This window comes from Sprattus sprattus (assembly GCF_963457725.1).
Source record: "Sprattus sprattus genome assembly, chromosome: 6".
Taxonomy (NCBI): domain Eukaryota; kingdom Metazoa; phylum Chordata; class Actinopteri; order Clupeiformes; family Clupeidae; genus Sprattus; species Sprattus sprattus.
Window position 1 is genome coordinate 34,850,328 of NC_137925.1, and position 16,996 is coordinate 34,867,323.

The window sequence follows — 16,996 nt, forward strand, 5'->3', positions numbered from 1 at the left end:
AATAGTTTAAATATTTATAAACTCCAAGGCTTTCATTATCTTGTTCCCTGTATACAACCAATCCAAACCTGAAAAAACTGTGGACACAAAAACAGAGATGAGTTAATTAGAGGGGAGAGAAAAGTCTAGAAAAAGGGTAAAGGTAAGGTTAGAGAGAGAGAGAGAGAGAGATAGAGAGAGAGGGGGGGAGAGAGAGGGAGGGAGAGAGACATAAAAAGTATGTTCTAGCACACTGCCTCAGGTTCTTTATCTGCACAGTGACCTCACTCTCTGGGGCGGTCTTCATCTTTTCTCTCTCCCTCTCACTCACACACACACATACACTCACACACACACACACTCACACACACACACACTCACACACATGCTCACACCAGTTAAAAGGGTCCTGGGACAGGAGCTGTCTGCCAATCAGCTGCAGGGGACGGAGAGAGAGAGACAGAGAGAGAGAGAGAGAGAGAGCGAGAGTGAGAGGAGGGACGGCACTGATTCTCTGACTGCCACTGACCCAGCACTGACTGGCTCAGGACTGAACAGAACATAGAGGCAGAGGAAGAAAGGGGAGAAGCCAGAGCAGAGGAATAGAGAGAAAGAGAGAGAAGCCAGTCTGAGAGAGGAGAGGAGAAATGCCACAGAACGTGGTCCTGGACGGACCTGCCCCCTGGGGATTTCGCCTCGCGGGAGGCAAGGACTTCAACCAGCCCCTGACCATCTCCAGGGTAAGTCCCCCTCTCTCTCTCTCTCTCTTACACACACACATAGACACACACACACACACACACACACACACACACACACACACACACACACACACACATTTAGCAACCAGACAGGCATCCTGGAGTTCCCTCTCCCTAACCCAGCTTAGGCATAGCTTCTCAGAGTTACCTTCCATGATACGGTGTCCTTTGATGTACTCTCTAAGCTCAGTGATTGGAGAGAGAGAGAGATACAAAGAGAGAGAAACAGAGAGAGAGAGACAGAGAGCGACAGAGAGAGAGAGAGAGAGAGAGAGAGGGGTAGTAGTGAGTGAAAATGTAATCTACTTCCAAGGGCTTTGTGTGTGTGCGTAGAGGGGTGGGTTAGATATAAGTTGAACATAAGCCTTGAACATAAACATGGTTCTGCTGCTCACACTGGGGTAAGGCTGCAGTGGAGTTCAGTGCACTGTAATTAGGTGTTATGACTGCGCTAAGCTTCTTAGCTACCTTGACCTTTTTGTGTGCTTCCTGTGCCTGCCTCAGTCTATCCTGTTTCAGTGGACATGATGTCAATTTCAATGTTGGCCATATGGAACCACTAAGTTCTGCTCACTGGCCCAGCTGGGTTGAATGAATGTAAGCCATCCTGTATGTTCATTCATTCATTGCATTTCTGGTACAGTGCCTTCAGCACTACATGAGAGTTCAGACAGTAAGTGACCATCAGAAAATTGCACTTAGCGGATACGTGAAAGCGCTTAGAGACAAGACATTAAACCTAATACTGGTGTCTAACTCTTTGGTACACCGTGCTGATAGGACAAGTCAATCAGGTGTTAGCGTGAACATTAAAGCATGTAGTTAAAAATAAAAAGGCATGAGACACACTTATGAGACACTGCAGAGGAATGCTGCCTCTGGGCATGCTGACTAGGAGAAACTGAGGCAGTGGAGGCAGGCCAAGAGAACGGCGGCCTCCAAAGGTGAGATGGCTGCGTTACAGTCACTTACAGTGCTTTCAGTGCTTTCAGTGCATTTTTATATGCATCAGCGCCATTCATGATCCTAAAATAGGATCACGGTGTGAGGGGAGGGGTCTTGACTTAATTAGGTGTCAGGTGTTATAGATTCCTTTTTCAATCAACAGTTGGATAAACAGCAATTAGATGTCTGTGACATTGATTAGGAATTAATATAGCTGTTAATTTATTTCAAGCAATTAGAACCTTCCTTTATGACTACAGAACATTTCTTTCATGTGTGACTTGACTTTAACTTGAAATTGATTAATCTGTCTCCCAACCATGGCCATTGCTAAATATAGGACTTCAGGACAACTGTTACCAAAAAGTGTCGGAGCTACTCGACACATATCATAGGAGGCATGTACATTATGGGCATGCATCTGTGTGTGTGAATGTGTGTGTATGTGTGTGTGTGTGTGTGTGTGTGTGTGTATGTGCGTGTGCGTGTGTGTGTCTCCACACCCCTGTTTCCGAGGCAGATGTCAGTGCTCCTGGGCCTCCGTGTCAGTAACAAGCTGCTGAGGGACTGGAGAGAGCCGATGAGAGAGCTGTTTAACAGGAACTGCCTGTGGCATTCACAAGCCTCTCACAAGCCTCTGGAGCCAGGCTTAGCGTTTCAGCATTTACTTTAGGATCCAGCATTTAGCTTTCATTCTCTCCCTGAATAGAACTACCAGTTGAAGATCTGTTCCAAGATTCTGTCCAAATAAAGAAAGCAGCAAAGTTGAGGAGGGCTATTGAGGGTGATGTCCAAGGAGGCGTGTGGAGACTCACAGTTAAAGGGGACTCACCATCCAGGCATTTGAGGGCCTCACACGTAATGCTGCATTTGGCACCAGACACCAGCACCCATAACCCCAGGTTATGAGCTCCAGCGTTGCCTTCTGAGTAATAAAGCGTGGAAAATGACTTGGCTCTTGGTGTGGTCTGAAAGCAGTGGTGGTCATGGAGTTGTGATGCATTTCAGAACCCTGGCAGGAATAAATGCACATGGCAACAATAACTGGCCCAGACAGAGACTACTGTCTAGCGTCCAAGAGAGTCACGACAAGCCAAAATGTTGATAAAAAAATATGCTTTTTGAATGTGGGGGCAACAGTATGTTGTGATGTACAGCAGCCACTTCAACCAAAGAAACCTACACCCAACTCCCCACCATTTTCCCCCTCTTCCTGCATCTCACTTTCTCCATTTCTCCATCTCTATGGTGGTGTCTGTTTCTCCTTTGTCTATTTATGTATTTAATCAGGTACAGAGTAATTCAATATAATGCTAACAAGGGGAACCGAGTCTGTGGAGAGGGGAGCTGCTGCTTAGGCACTCCTCACTCCAGGCTTGTACCAGCACCATTAAGCATTCTCCAAACCCAACCTCCCCGTGAAGCACAAGCCAGCTCTGTTCAGTCCATTCCCTTTGATGTACAAACACGAGGTAGCATATACTTCTGCCCACCTACAGTTGGCATAAATTTTCCATGACACCAAAGGAAGGCTCGCCTAGGAGGTTATGGTCTTGTGGATAGACTGAGAAATGGAGAGAGTTGAATGGTGAAATACTCTTTTTAGTCCCCTTAAAACACTGCTTTCATAGACCAGCAGTGAGGATGAAGGTAGCAATTACCAGCGAAGCACATAATGACATCATCAGCTCTGTAAATGGCCCTGGTTTTGTTGACACCCTCTCTAATACCCCACACCACAACGAGCAGCCACCTCAGCCAGGCTCTTTATAGGTGCTTTTTTTAAAGAGTGGAACTGTGGTGCTAAATCTATTCCAACGTATCATAAAATGAAAGTGATTATTCCCACTGTCTAGCAGAGAAGTGTCTGAAACTGAAGAAAGATGAGCAGAATCATTACCCTCTGCGGTTAGCTGGTATCTTTTTCCTTTGTATAATGAACCACTTTTTTGACAGATTCATTGCAAGCTTTTTATAAAAATATTTTTTTGGGGGGTTGGGGGGGGGGGGGGGGGGGGGGGGGCACACAATTGGCTGTAAACCAATGATTTGCACTGCTCTACTGACTTCACACATCTGCAGTGATCCTTTATGCAACAGTTTCTCTTGAAAGGCACTTCTGCAGTGTCTTCTGCCTTCCTCGGTGTGAGCGTACTACCATTCCCCCCAACCCCCAGCATGGACATCATTTGCATTCTCTTCAAAATGACTGATTGAATTGAACTGTCTGCGTAGATCTCAGGTTTTCAGTCTGAACATTTCATTAATGGTGTGAATGTGTGTGTGTGTGTGTGTGTGTGTGTGTGTGTGTGTGTGTGTGTGTGTGTGTGTGTGTGTGTGTGTGTATACCCCTATACCCGTGCCATGTCTTACTTCAGAACTCTGGATCCTCCTTGCCTTTGTTCTCTGAATGTTTGTACCTTCATGACAGCCGAGCTTTGTTCATTTGCATACACCAAACACATCCTTGTGTCACAGGTTTGTAATACCAAGGGAAAAAATGTCGTCCTCCAAGTGCATCTCTGGGAGGTTCACAGCAGTCATGGTTGGCTTTATACCAGCACAACAATGAACACCAGATGTCTGGCCTTGGAGAGGGCATTGTGGCACACAAGCAATCGTTTGCCTCTAGTGACCTGAACCAAGGAAAGAGATCAAAAGAATATTTGTGTCATAACATAATACTAGGGAGTCTGCAGAACCCTGCACAGGATAGAGCCAGGAGATTAGCATGTTTTGGTGCATTGTGTCTGGAAGAGCTCAAAAAAGTCTTCCTTATTCTTGAGGAAGAAGAGAAGGATGGATGAACACAAGATGGCACTGAGGAAGCATATTTCAAGGCTCCCATTAGTGTTATTTATTTTCTGTAGGAAAATTCAAACTACCCCTCAAATGTTTTATAGTTTCCTGTCGTGGAATGTATTTCAGTACAAATGACTTCCACATAAAAGAAGGAAAGACAGAAAGGATTAGGGAGAGAAGAAAAAAGAGAAAGAGGAAAAAAAGTTATAGAGGAACAAAAGGATTAAAAATAATGATCACACAACTCCCACTCTCCGGCTCTGAATAACTGAGATGAGCTAAATCTGCCATCTTTGATGGAGTAAGCAGAGCAAGACGACCCATCTTATGGAGGGCTTGGGGGGGGGGGGGGGGTGTTTGTGGGTTCACCATCTCCCTCCCAGAGCAGGTGCTGAGGCCCCCAAAGACAGGGTGAGGCAGTGAGATGAGAGACAGGGAGGGGGTGGGGGGAGGAATACCTCAGAAATGAGCCTGCCAGAAAAAGAGGGATGATGTCAGAGGCCACTAATGAAAGCGAGAGAGAAAGAGAGAAGAGGGGGTTGAGGTGAAGAAGGGAGGGTGAAGGGGTGGGGGTAGGGGTGTGTGTAACGCCATTGCAAATTCCACAGCAGTTAGATCAGCGAGCTACTGATAGGCCACTGTGCGGCCCTGAGCATGATCCAGCACCCTGATTGACACATCCACATTCAGCTATTAATAGGGCACTTACGAACATGAACCTGGAAGAGGGACAACACGTTACTTGTCACTGTTATCTTACTTTGTCTGAGGGCCTTCTCCTGTCTCATACAAATATAAGACTAATTTATAGGCAATGCCTCTGAGGATAACCTCTGGAAAATACCTTGAGCTTGTTTTCAATTTACACCACCATTCTGCCAAATGCCAAAGCTCCCTGTGAATGATGTCCTGGGCTTTACCTCACGCATGCAAGGCCAGTTTAGCCATGTGTCACACCCCTCTGGCATTCATTCTTCTCATCCGATCCTCGCCACTGTCACAGGTAACCCCTGGCAGTAAGGCCTCACTGGCAAACCTGTGTCCAGGCGATGTCATCCTTGCAATAGAAGGGGAGCCAGCAGATGGCATGACCCATGGAGAAGCCCAGCTCAAGATCAAAGACTTCACCAACCAGCTCACCTTCAAAATTGAGAGGTGAGAGAGCCCTCTGTTCACACTCACAAACACACATTCTCACATTGGCGATATGCATTATGCACTCAAAGACATGCCAACACAGCGTGATGGATTACATTCCAGGGTACCCAGTGTATTCAGTGTCGTCCATGAGTGATACAGACTCAGTAAGAATGTATGAACACTATTGTGAATACAAGGACTGAATTTATAGAGGCTCAACATAAGATATCCACAAGGTCAAAGGGGTACATTTCATCTGTCTTGACTGGGACTCTGTATATCAGTGTCTGAGTATTGAAGGCCAAGGGGTAGGAGCAACAGTAAGTCAAGGACTTGGCTTGGAACTTCTTGCCGTATTTCTTGCGATGCTGCGGAGGCGAGCCTGATTTGTAGGTGCGGCGGAAGGTTGCTGATGTGAATTACGACCGGCTCAAAGTTGTTGCCAAGGTTGTTCCCAAGTGACTCATCCACTGTTGCTGTTTGATCTTAAATTATGACCTTCTCCAGGGAGGTGACCACGTTTTCCGCCCGTTTGTTTCGTCTGTTGCAGACCCCAATCCTGGCTCTGGTCCCCCGCGGTTGCCACCGATGACGGTAAAGTGGACCCGTTCAAAATTAACCTGGAGGCTGAACAGCAAGTGAGTTGTCCGAAGCGTAATGACATGACCACCGCATTGCGTGATGGGTACTCTGGGATGTTGCAGTAATGCAGTGGTGGAAAGTAACTAAGCACATTTACTCAAGTACGGTTCTTAAGTAGAACTTTGAGGTACTTGCACTTTACTTAAGTACTTTCATTTTATGCCACTTTACACGATTCACTCCACTTTATCTCAGAGGGAAATATTGTACCTTCTATAATACTACATTTATTTGACAGCTTTAGTTACTAGGTACTTTTAAGAACATTTTACATTTCAGATAATATAACAAGATTTTAAAATACAACACATTGTTAAAGATTAAACCAGTGGTTTCCAACCTTTTTGGCTTCTGACGTCTTGCAAAAAGCAGTGTGTAGTTGAGGTCATATTTCAGATACACCAAATAGTCAGTTTTCACTCCAGTCTAAATGATCCAATATCTCACCAATAATTAGAGAAAAAAAAAAAAATTAGATTGAAATCTCTCCTTCTTTCTGCTCACCCATCATCTCCCCGCCCCTCAGATATATCTGGTGAAGCTGTATATAGAACTTTATATAAAGTAGTTAAAACTGACTCAACTTCCAGCAGCTACAACCGTGACATGATGTTTGCACACTGATGATCTTTAATTCAATTCAATTCAATTTTATTTGTATAGCGCCATAACAATACAATTGCCTCTAGGCGCTTAACAGAGCCCAGAGCCTAAATAGCCATACATAATAACATATCAGTCAGAAGGACCAAACCAGTACCTTTACTTTAATACTTTAACTACATTTTACTGGTAATTCTTCATTATTTTTACTTCAGTAGGATTTTTAATGCAGGGCCTTTCCTTCTAATGGAGTATTTTCATATGGATGTATTTGTACTTTTACTGAGGTAAAGGATCTGAATACGTCTTCCACCACTGCAGTAATGTGGACTTATAGTTATAGATCTCTTTTACTAAGGGCTTGAGTTGGGTGCCACAGCTAGGAGTGAATTATGCTTGTTAATGTTGGTTTTATGGATGTTCGACTGCACGGGGCGTGTGAGAGAGATTAAGAGTCACCGTCCTCGCCTGCTTTATGTGAATGGCTGAGCGACACCTCTGGACTGATTTATGCTTTAATGGTTAGTCCCTGCCACCGATACGTTTATATTTAAACTGATCTGTTCCGAGGACAGGCCTTTCCTGGCTTGGGCTGTTGTCCAGTGCAGAGCCAGAAGTAGTAGTGGTAAAAACAGGAGATAGTAGTACCGTAAGAGGACTGGTACCTTGCAGCTCAAATTGTATAGGAAAACACTTTCAACACTTTTAGACTACAAATAAGGGAGGGTGCACACACTGATAAAAATGTGAATCCTCCCTGTTCCGCAAGCACCATTAGATAAAAGGCCCACTACATAAATGAAGGAAAGGATGAAGTCTTTGAAAGTTGAAATGTCTCCCTGAACTAATTACATCCAGAGAACATTTTGCACATGCAAACATAACTTATTTGACCTCGGACCGATAGGACCTGGAGTAGTTTCACTTTCTGAAAACGCAGTCTTTAATATGGAAAGAAACTCTAGCTGTTCCAATGAGAGGTCAGGCTAGGTATATTGTTAAAGTGAAAACCATCAGTCCCTGTAACTGAACCCCAAGAGACCCCACAAGATGAGGACAGGAAATCATGCATAGCAGTATCAAATGCCAGCTCATTACTTAAATGATTCATCACACACCCTATCAAGTGTTATCAGTTACCATTAGTAGTAAGCAGCTACTGACATTTAGCTTCATTCATAATTGCCTTGATGCTCGTTTGGATCCATGTTCTGCTCTGTCTACTGATGTGCAGCTTATAGCCTTCCATGGTTATGCTGATCTGTATGTTAGCTGAAGCCATAGGCTATGTTTGGTTTGGTGAATGAGCTGGACCAAACATGCTGTAGGTGGTGTGGTACCTTGCGCCTTGAGCAGGAGCATGTAGTGTGTGTTTCTGTGCCCGGCATGCTCAGGAGTTCAAACCGATCGGCACAGGGCACAACCGGAGAGCCCAGCCATTTGTGGCCGCCAGCCTGGAGGACAACCAGCAGGTGGTGAGCTCGTCCTACAACACACCCATAGGCCTCTACTCCGCGGGAAACATCCAGGATGCCCTCCACGGACAGATCCGGGGCCTCCCCCATGACAAGCCAGAGGGGTGAGTGCTTACCTGCCAGCCCGGTGCCCAGATCGAGCGACCCTCCCCGACGGTTCCCCTTCCGCCATGGTTCTCTTCAGCTGTGGCTGCTACTCACCCCTGCTTCTTCAGCCTGGTCTCACAGGATACCAGCCAACATCTAATCTCTCTTAACCCGACTGGCTATCTAACTCCTGCTTCCCCCTTCTCTTCTTGTTTTCTCTTGCAGGATCTAGGTTACTTTGAACACAAGTTTAATGTCAGACCAAAGCCCTTCTCACTCTCAGGCCAACACAGGTCATTGGTCTCATCATTTACCTGCATGGTTTTTGTACTTTAATTCATAATTATTTATTAATAATTATTTATTAATTAATGAAATAAACTAAAACAACAGATTATTATCTTTCAACTACACTTACCTACAATCAGCTACATAACCATTAAAGAAACCTTCAGGGCTAAATTGATATCCCTACCACATTTCATCTGTCCTCAACTTTAACTTCTCTCTTCCTTTCTGTGACCAATACTGATGCGCTCTGCCACCACTTCTGTTCTGGCTTCCTTGGCTTTGCCTCTGTTGAACCCCCACATTCTGCATTGACAGCAAAGCACAAGGGCTCATGGGAAATGCAGTTCAGGGTGGCAGCAATCTTCCTCAGCCCATCACTCAACCGGTTGCTAACCCCAACCAGGTCCTTGCCACCTCTGCTCAGTATAACTCACCCATTGCTTTGTACTCGGACACCAACGCTGAAAGCGTTCAACAGCAGGCTCAGAATTCTGCCGTCGAGGAGCACTCGTCACCAAGGTAACCATCCCTCTGTGTTTACCACACTTGGCTCAGACTGACCCCTTATCTCAGCCCGGCTCAGTCAGCACCCGATCACGCCCATTTGGCTGCAGTCGCCGCCATCAAATTAGGGCCACAAGTACGGCAGAATCCAGAAATAGTGAGAACCTTCACTTGTCACCAGGGACAACATAAGTTAATCAAAGGCAGTGGACACATTCAAAACACAATATCTGTGGTCACACTTCACCATCACAGTTGTTACTAAGAACTCATATATTCTATTGTTCTAGTCGGGGTTTTTTGTGTGTGTTCATTTGAATCACCATTATCTGTACAGCCTGCCAAATTTCCCGTCAGTTGCAGTAAATATCAACAGAAGTATTTCTTGTCTGTGACTAACCGCGTGGGCAGAGGCTGAGGTGTTGGCTACTCTGTCTTCACAGTGGAAAAATGCTGTCATCCATCGAGGACTCCCATGTGTACCGCATGCTCCAGGATAACCAGGACCTGCCCCACGAGCCCAGGCAGTCGGGCTCATTCAGAGCTCTCCAGGACTATATTGAGAGTGATGGTAAGCAAAACAACCCAGACGTGCTACTTGTCTTGTGTGCTCCCCAGCAAGAAAACGATTTGGTGACGATTTGGATAGTTTTAAGTTTTACTTTATCACAATGGCTTATATATATATAATCCAAAATTGGAACTTGTCTGTATATGTGTCGATGTGTGTTGTATATGAGTTTTGTGAACAAAATCAATGTGGCCACACTGCTGTGTTTCTTCCATAGGCAGCAGGCCCCTGGGGACGAGAAGTGTACGAGCTCCGGTGACGAAGCCCTCCCCAGCCGCCAGCATACTGTCCAAGCTGCCGCTGTGTGATAAATGTGGCCAAGGCATTGTGTGAGTACCAGCCAGACACAGAGAAAATGACGCCCTCGAGCGGACCCAAACCGCTGCCACTGCCACACATAGAAACTGAATGTGAAGCAAAATTGGTTCTGAGATTCCAGATTCAGTTTTCGTCATCCATTCCAACCACACGCACACACACAAACACAGGGACACACACACAAATTCACAGAGACACACACACACACAAACACATTAATGCAGGACCACACATGAAGGCTATAAAGACCAAACTGTGGTGTGTTGTCACGTAGGCCTGACAGAAGACCGTGGGTTTAGTTTACCACTCTAATTGCTCTTTCTTATTCAAGGGGCGAAGTAATGGGAGAAGGAATTTAATTCCCAGTTGTCTGTGTAGAGTAAAATGTAGTTTCTTGTTTCAATCTGCTGTGCCATGTATTGCCATAATACTGAGGTTACTATGCAAGTAAAATGATGTGGTTAGGTATGTCTAACAACACAACAAAGCTTTGGATATACCCTGCATGTCATGGTCAGTACATTTCAATTTGCTGCAGCTGATCAATGTGAGGAAAAAGTGATGACAGCTTTAAAGACAATTACCTGCACTTTAAGCACAAACCTGTCCTGAAATAGAATACTTTAATCCACTATGATCTACAAATTACATAGACAATGAGAACTGCATGTAACTAAACAACTTCCCTCTCACTGCACTGTATGAAGCCCACAATGATTTACTAATACAGTGGCATTGCATACAAAAGTACAATACTTCAATCCATACGTGCAGTCAAATACTTATTTGGACAAAGTGATAATAAAATAGTAATTTTAATTAATCTATTATGACTTCTTGCTGTCTTGAAACAATCATTTAAAAGAGTTTTTCTCTCCGGTAAGTTTGTTGTTGTGACTAGTTACTAACTGGTTTCTATGTGTGTGGATCTCCCAGGGGCCCCGTGGTGAAGGCCCGGGACAAGTTCCGCCACCCCGCTTGTTTTGTGTGCGCCGACTGCAATATCAACCTGAAGCAGAAGGGCTACTTCTTCGTGGAGGGCCAGCTGTACTGCGAGGCGCACGCCCGAGTCCACACGGTGCCTAAGGATGGTCATGACCTCATCACTGTTTATCCCTCCAATTAAGACAACACAGACAAAACAATCAGACAAACACAGACATGTAGACGACGCTAAAGCAGTGACTCTTTGGATTACAAACACTGCACAGAGTAGGAGTGCTTCATACATTACAGGGATTCCCAGTTCTTTTGAAAAATTGGTAGAGTACAGTGCCTTTGAATGAGTAAGCATTTGTGTATGTATGTTCACTGCCAATAAAGCTACTGCCATCTCAACTTTTGGGACACCTACCATGCAGTGCACACTAGGCCCTGTTGAATTCAGAATTTGAATTGCTTAATGCAATCCTGAAAGGACTTTGAGAATGCAAATTATTGAGAGGCTTGATTGTAATAAGTATGAGGCTGTTTGTTACCAGTCACTTTGGTGAAGCTTTTGAGGCCATGTTTTATAACTGCCATGTGTGTCAATGTGTTGGGATTAAGGTGTCACTACTACTGTGACAAAGGGAATGTGTGATACTGTATTCTGAAACAAAGCTAAATACCACTGCTTGCATACATTTTTAACTTGATGTCATTTTCTCCAGTTAGTACCTTCAGACATTCTTCCCCAGGAAATGTCTTTCTTTGATTTTCTATGATTTCTTTGATTTAATTTCATGTCACGCCTTTGCAGTACACTAGCACCAAAATAAATGCATTTTAACCTTTAATGAAGGTCTGTCAGCCTGATTGACTTTATGTAGCCTCAAATGCAGAATGGAATGCTGAAACTTATGAGGGATTTCACTGTGTAACATGTCAAAACTTTAAGAAGGATGTGTGTTTGGAACCATCTGGTAACGCTGGAGGGAGATTCCATCACTCAAGACCTTACGTAGCAGACACAGATGGATGTATAATGTAGCTACACAGAATTCTTGATGCATTTTCGACACCTTTCGAAAGGCTTCCAGCTGCACCACTTCTTAGTCAGGCCAGGTGTGTTTCTAAGGTAAGCATATTTTGAAAAACCACAAAGCTCTTTACAAACATCCGAGGCCTCATATGATAAATAGTTTTTAGGCATTTTAGAACACTTTAAGCTTATGGCAACTGTTTGCTCCCATTTGTAAGAAGATTGTGTTGGCATGCACTAATACAAGCTTCATCTTCTTGTTATAGGACTTTAAATGTTTTAGTAAACTATTTGCATCGCAATATCTTTTTTAAATGCAGTCTTGTCCCCACTCTACAACACATACAGCATTCCATTCTGCGTGCCTTCAGTCAGCTGTTACCTCGGTCAGCCTGATGAATTATTCAAAGCCAGGATCATAGTATTGTTCGCCAGGGAAAAGGTTACCAATCATGACCCATATCCTCAGGCAGTATGGGTAACACAACACATAACAGAAAGCACTCAAATAGAAAAGTTTTAATCAGTCACTAGTATCCCCAATGAAAGACATATTTATCGTATAATAACATCATATTCAGTAATTACACACTTTATACCGAACCTTTAACATTCACTAAACTATTTCTGACAAGAGCAACAAATAAATATCGTTCAGTGACATTGTCATAATTATTGCAATGGCAACCATTTTTTCCAGTCACAATCAGTAAAAACAACTGTATTCCATCTCTCCTCTCTCCTGCAAGTCCTGTTAGATGATCAGCTTCATAACAGGTGGCATAGTTTTGTAGTTTGTTGCATTCACCATCCTGCAAGATGAAAAGCACAGTGCAACGCACCACAAATATAATATACAAAATGCTGATTCAGAGTTGGTAAGTTATGAAGAAGATATGCAAGGCTCTTTTAAAAAAGGCTGGGTTAAGAGGTCTCTTACTTGTTGACATTGACAGTGATGATGCTTTTAACTGGTGTGCTCTTGAGCCCTGCGGTCGGGCGAAAGATCTTGCCCTCCTTGTTGGTGGTGAGTGTCTTTGGCTTCCGGGCGACGTAAGTGTCCGCTGAGTGGCTGGGGTAGGTGTCAAACGTCCCCGCTTTCATACCTCCAATCTGAGGGGTGGAAGAAAAAGATGAAAGACAAGCTGAAGAGGCGAGATTCTTACAAGCTCCCTAAATAACACTCTAAACGCCAACCACAGAATTAACATTTTTGATATGTTCCACTACTTTTCATTTTCTATGCTGTTTATTTCTTTTCTTGTTTGTTTGTTTGTTTGAATGTATAAATAAACTTGAACTTGAACTTATGATGACAACAAATTTCCCATCAGGGATCAATCAAGTAAATCCAATCCAATCCAATCCAAAGACATGAATTCCATTCTGAATGTCGCCATGTGTGTGCTGCACTGGCCTGGCCCTGACAACACAGACAATGACCAAAAGGCTATCCAGGCTAATGCTAACCCTGGGTGCTGACTGAATCATTTGGCTCAACACTCTTACCGTTTTGCTGGGAGAGGATGGTTTGAAGGGGACTGCAAAGTGACGTTTCCTCTCATCCATTCTCTTAGAGGGTGGGAGAGGCTTATCTATTTTGAAGGGATTGTTGTCAAAGTAGTCTTTTGGGTGGAGGTTCAAGCGGAACTGTCCCCCTTTCAGCTTCGTCTTGTGGTTCGTCATCTCCCTCTGGGGGATGGGAGAAAAATCTCTGTGTTAAACTGACAAAATACAAATGTAATAAGAATGATTTTGGTCAACTGCTGAATGAAATTTGAAATCAATTTCTCGTCACTGACCTTAAACAGTTCCTTAACCCTGTCATAGGGGTCAGGGGAGTACAGGTCGAGTTTGGACAAGGTGACATTTGGATATCTAGTAGACACAATTAAAAGGTATTATAACAATAATAACGCAGATCACATTTAAAAGGGGATTGCAAACTGCAGCCAAAACATACCCATAACCACTTCCTTTCTGCGCTGGACTAGTGTACAGGTTCTTCCCCGATGATTTGTAAGGTTCTCTGGGGACTCGCTGGGCACTCATGGCCTCCATAGGGCCACTGATGGTTCCGTAGTAGCTGCCAACACCTGAGCTGTAATAAAGTGTCAAGACTGAGCAAGGTCAAACAAGTACAAACTATAAAAAGGATATAAGATTTACTAAGCCATTTTTGAGTTGTGTCCATTGCCGTATGCTAATTTACTATGTATTTTTAAAAAATATTTTTTAACTTAAATAAGTAATAAAACAAGGCTTTCTTTTAAAGTAATTTGACATATTTTACATTTACCATCGTGTGTGACTTGCGTAGACCTGTTTAGATATGCATAGATACTTTTGCTGTGGTCTAAAGACTCTAAACTGTACAGGAAATTAGAGGTCATTTCTTGAACTCTCTGTCTAATGCAATCCTGGACCCTGGACCCTGGACAGTGTGCCTGATGAGCTTCCCTCCTGATGGGAGGAGGCTGCATCCCCTTGATGAGAGACTATGATGGAATGGAAAGTCTGAGTTGTGCTGTTTAACATGTGAGCGTTCTAATGGACACCCTCAGCCTCAACGGCCTCCATGGTTTCAGATAATGAAGCATTCTACAATGGAACACTTTGTGAGGCTTTTTTTAACGAGAAAGAAATAAATGAAATGGTTGTCAAAGCGGTCACCTCAACTATGTTTTTGAAGAGATAAATTATAACACATAGACTTTAACAGAAAGAAATGTCTGGAAAATGTAGTATTGTGATACAAGAAATGATGTGTGCAAGGCATGATGAGGCCTATAGCCTGAAGTATGGCCTTACGGTTTCTTCTCTCCATTGCTTGGCAGGAAGGTCTTTCCTATATTCTTTTTAGACTGCTGGATCCTGTATTGCCTGTTTTGTTTCACAGGGTCGCTGAGGGCCTCCCGCTCAAAGATCCTTTTGAACTGAGCATCGAAATACCCAGACTGTAGCCCCGACTTTCTCTTGGGGACTGACGTCTGCATCTGTTTATTCTTGTGCGCTGACTCATTACATGGACCTATTCAATGGAAGAAAGACTTAGGCTACTTAAGCTAGCTTTACACGAAAATAAACCATTAGGCATAGATATTTGTTTTATTATACAGCGCCAACTTACGGTAAGCAAACGGAGTGTATGTGTCTCCGATCGATACGTAGCCCATCTCTTGGAAGAGTCCCACTCTTTCCATGTCGGATTTCCCCTCCGGCGGCATTGTTCCTGATTTCCCCTCTGGCGGCATTGTTCCTGATCTCAAACAACCACCTGTTAGGTGTGATTGATCGAAATCATGCAAATTAATATCGAGTAAGAACTGGTTATCCTGAAGTGGCCTACATAATTACCACGCACACTAACGTATGTCTAAGATTAACATGTCCAAAATTCCCAATACGTAGTAGACAGCATCTTCAAACTATTAACAATTCACAAAGATTAACAATGATCACTTCAGTTGCTGAAATTAATCACATTGTTGGTGGCACGATTTTCAGGTAAAAAAAGACACTTGGCTACCCAATGTAGGTTAAGGTCCTTAAATATCTCAAAGACATCTTGATTTTTAAAAGCAAGCAAACTGGACACTTACCTTGAGTTTTTTAAGATGCAATGCGTTAGAGAATATCAATTAGATATCGTCTTAATATCATGAGACACACATATCCCGAAATGTTCAAGGTCTGTGTATATGTTGTTTCCTTGGCATCCGTGGTGATCATTACCTTGACGCACCACTGTTAAGGAGGGCGGTGATACTGCGGCCATGCATGAAAAAAGAATAGGCAGAAAGCGGTCTGGGCGCTCATCGGAATCCCACGCTATAGTTCAGCTTCTCGATTGTTGTACAGTTCACACGGAACTCATAGGGACATAGGGGAAAGACAAATAGCTTCATTCAGCTTCTGTGGCCGTGGTTGATGTGTAAAGTCTTACAGTTGTCCAGATGGTGGAGCTAGACTGTGCGGCTTTATAGACTTCATGCATCATTCAAAGCACACAGACATTCTCGACTTCACAGAATGTTATACGCACGATTCAAATATTTGACTCTTTGATGCACACCTTTATAGGTGGAGGAATTGGACATTTCGGATCAGATGGGATTGGTTAAAAAAAAAAAAGGATTCAGAAAAAGGATTTAGACACTGTTTTTATCACTCTCACATCGTCCCTTTGACAGTACTGGTTAGGGTCAGTAACTCAAATCGCAGTGGCGGCTGGTGAATCATTTTTTTGGTGGGGCTATTTGAGCGGGGGGTTTGGGGGTTCTCCCCCAGAAAATTTTGAATTTCGTAGATGTGATTTCCTGCATTCTGGTGCATTTTAGGGTGGCCAGCCGGAGATCCCAAATCATTCACAATGATAAATTTGTGTTTCACACATCGACTCATTTGTTGTTTGCTATTTCATGTAGGCCAATAAATTAAAAACGAGACGTGAGCTGTTGATGCAGAGAAGTGCTGCTCAGTTTTAAAACAGCCCCTTGCCTATACCAATAAAATAACTCAAACCAGTCAATACCAATGGTCTAAAGACAATATTAATATATCTGCCATGTAGAAATCAACAGTTTCACAGGTAATGATAATTAACAAGTTACATGTTTATTATGGTCATGTCCAGATAGAAAGTGCAAACACATAACGATAAATTATACTAGGGAACAACAGTTTTTTGTTACTACAACTACTACAACAACTTAGTTTTTTAAAGACATGTATACTGCAGCTGTATGAGTATAAGAAGAAAGATTATTTTAACTGGTATGAAACAGTAACAGCTCACAACTTAGAAACAACAAATTGCACTCTTGACCGCACATGTTTTTAAACGCCACTGACCCAAACGCAAATTCCATGACTGGTTTCCTAGGAAAACGTTACTAGCAACAATCTTTTATGA

At 43.4% G+C, this 16,996-nt stretch overlaps 2 protein-coding genes across 3 annotated transcripts; one reads left to right on the forward strand and one right to left on the reverse strand.

Moving 5' to 3' along the window:
* Positions 1-429: 429 nt before the first annotated feature.
* Positions 430-11,896, forward strand: LOC308366755 (PDZ and LIM domain protein 3-like). Of its 2 annotated transcripts, none has more exons than XM_080840497.1 (8): positions 430-719; positions 5,491-5,642; positions 6,178-6,265; positions 8,267-8,451; positions 9,041-9,244; positions 9,673-9,800; positions 10,018-10,129; positions 11,055-11,896. In XM_080840497.1, the coding sequence occupies exons 1-8, from the start codon at positions 627-629 to the stop codon at positions 11,242-11,244; spliced, it is 1,152 nt and encodes a 383-aa protein (XP_080696623.1). In that variant the 5' UTR covers positions 430-626; the 3' UTR covers positions 11,245-11,896. The 2 variants fall into 2 exon arrangements, with proteins under 2 accessions (XP_080696623.1, XP_080696624.1); XM_080840498.1 differs by lacking the exon at positions 8,267-8,451 and adding an exon at positions 8,660-8,727.
* A 939-nt stretch (positions 11,897-12,835) lies between these two features.
* Positions 12,836-15,308, reverse strand: cfap96 (cilia and flagella associated protein 96; the record flags this gene model as incomplete). Its single annotated transcript, XM_080841139.1, has 7 exons — positions 12,836-12,893; positions 13,022-13,194; positions 13,591-13,773; positions 13,884-13,959; positions 14,045-14,182; positions 14,893-15,112; positions 15,212-15,308. The coding sequence occupies 7 exons, from the start codon at positions 15,306-15,308 to the stop codon at positions 12,836-12,838; spliced, it is 945 nt and encodes a 314-aa protein (XP_080697265.1).
* Between the last annotated feature and the right edge of the window lie 1,688 nt (positions 15,309-16,996).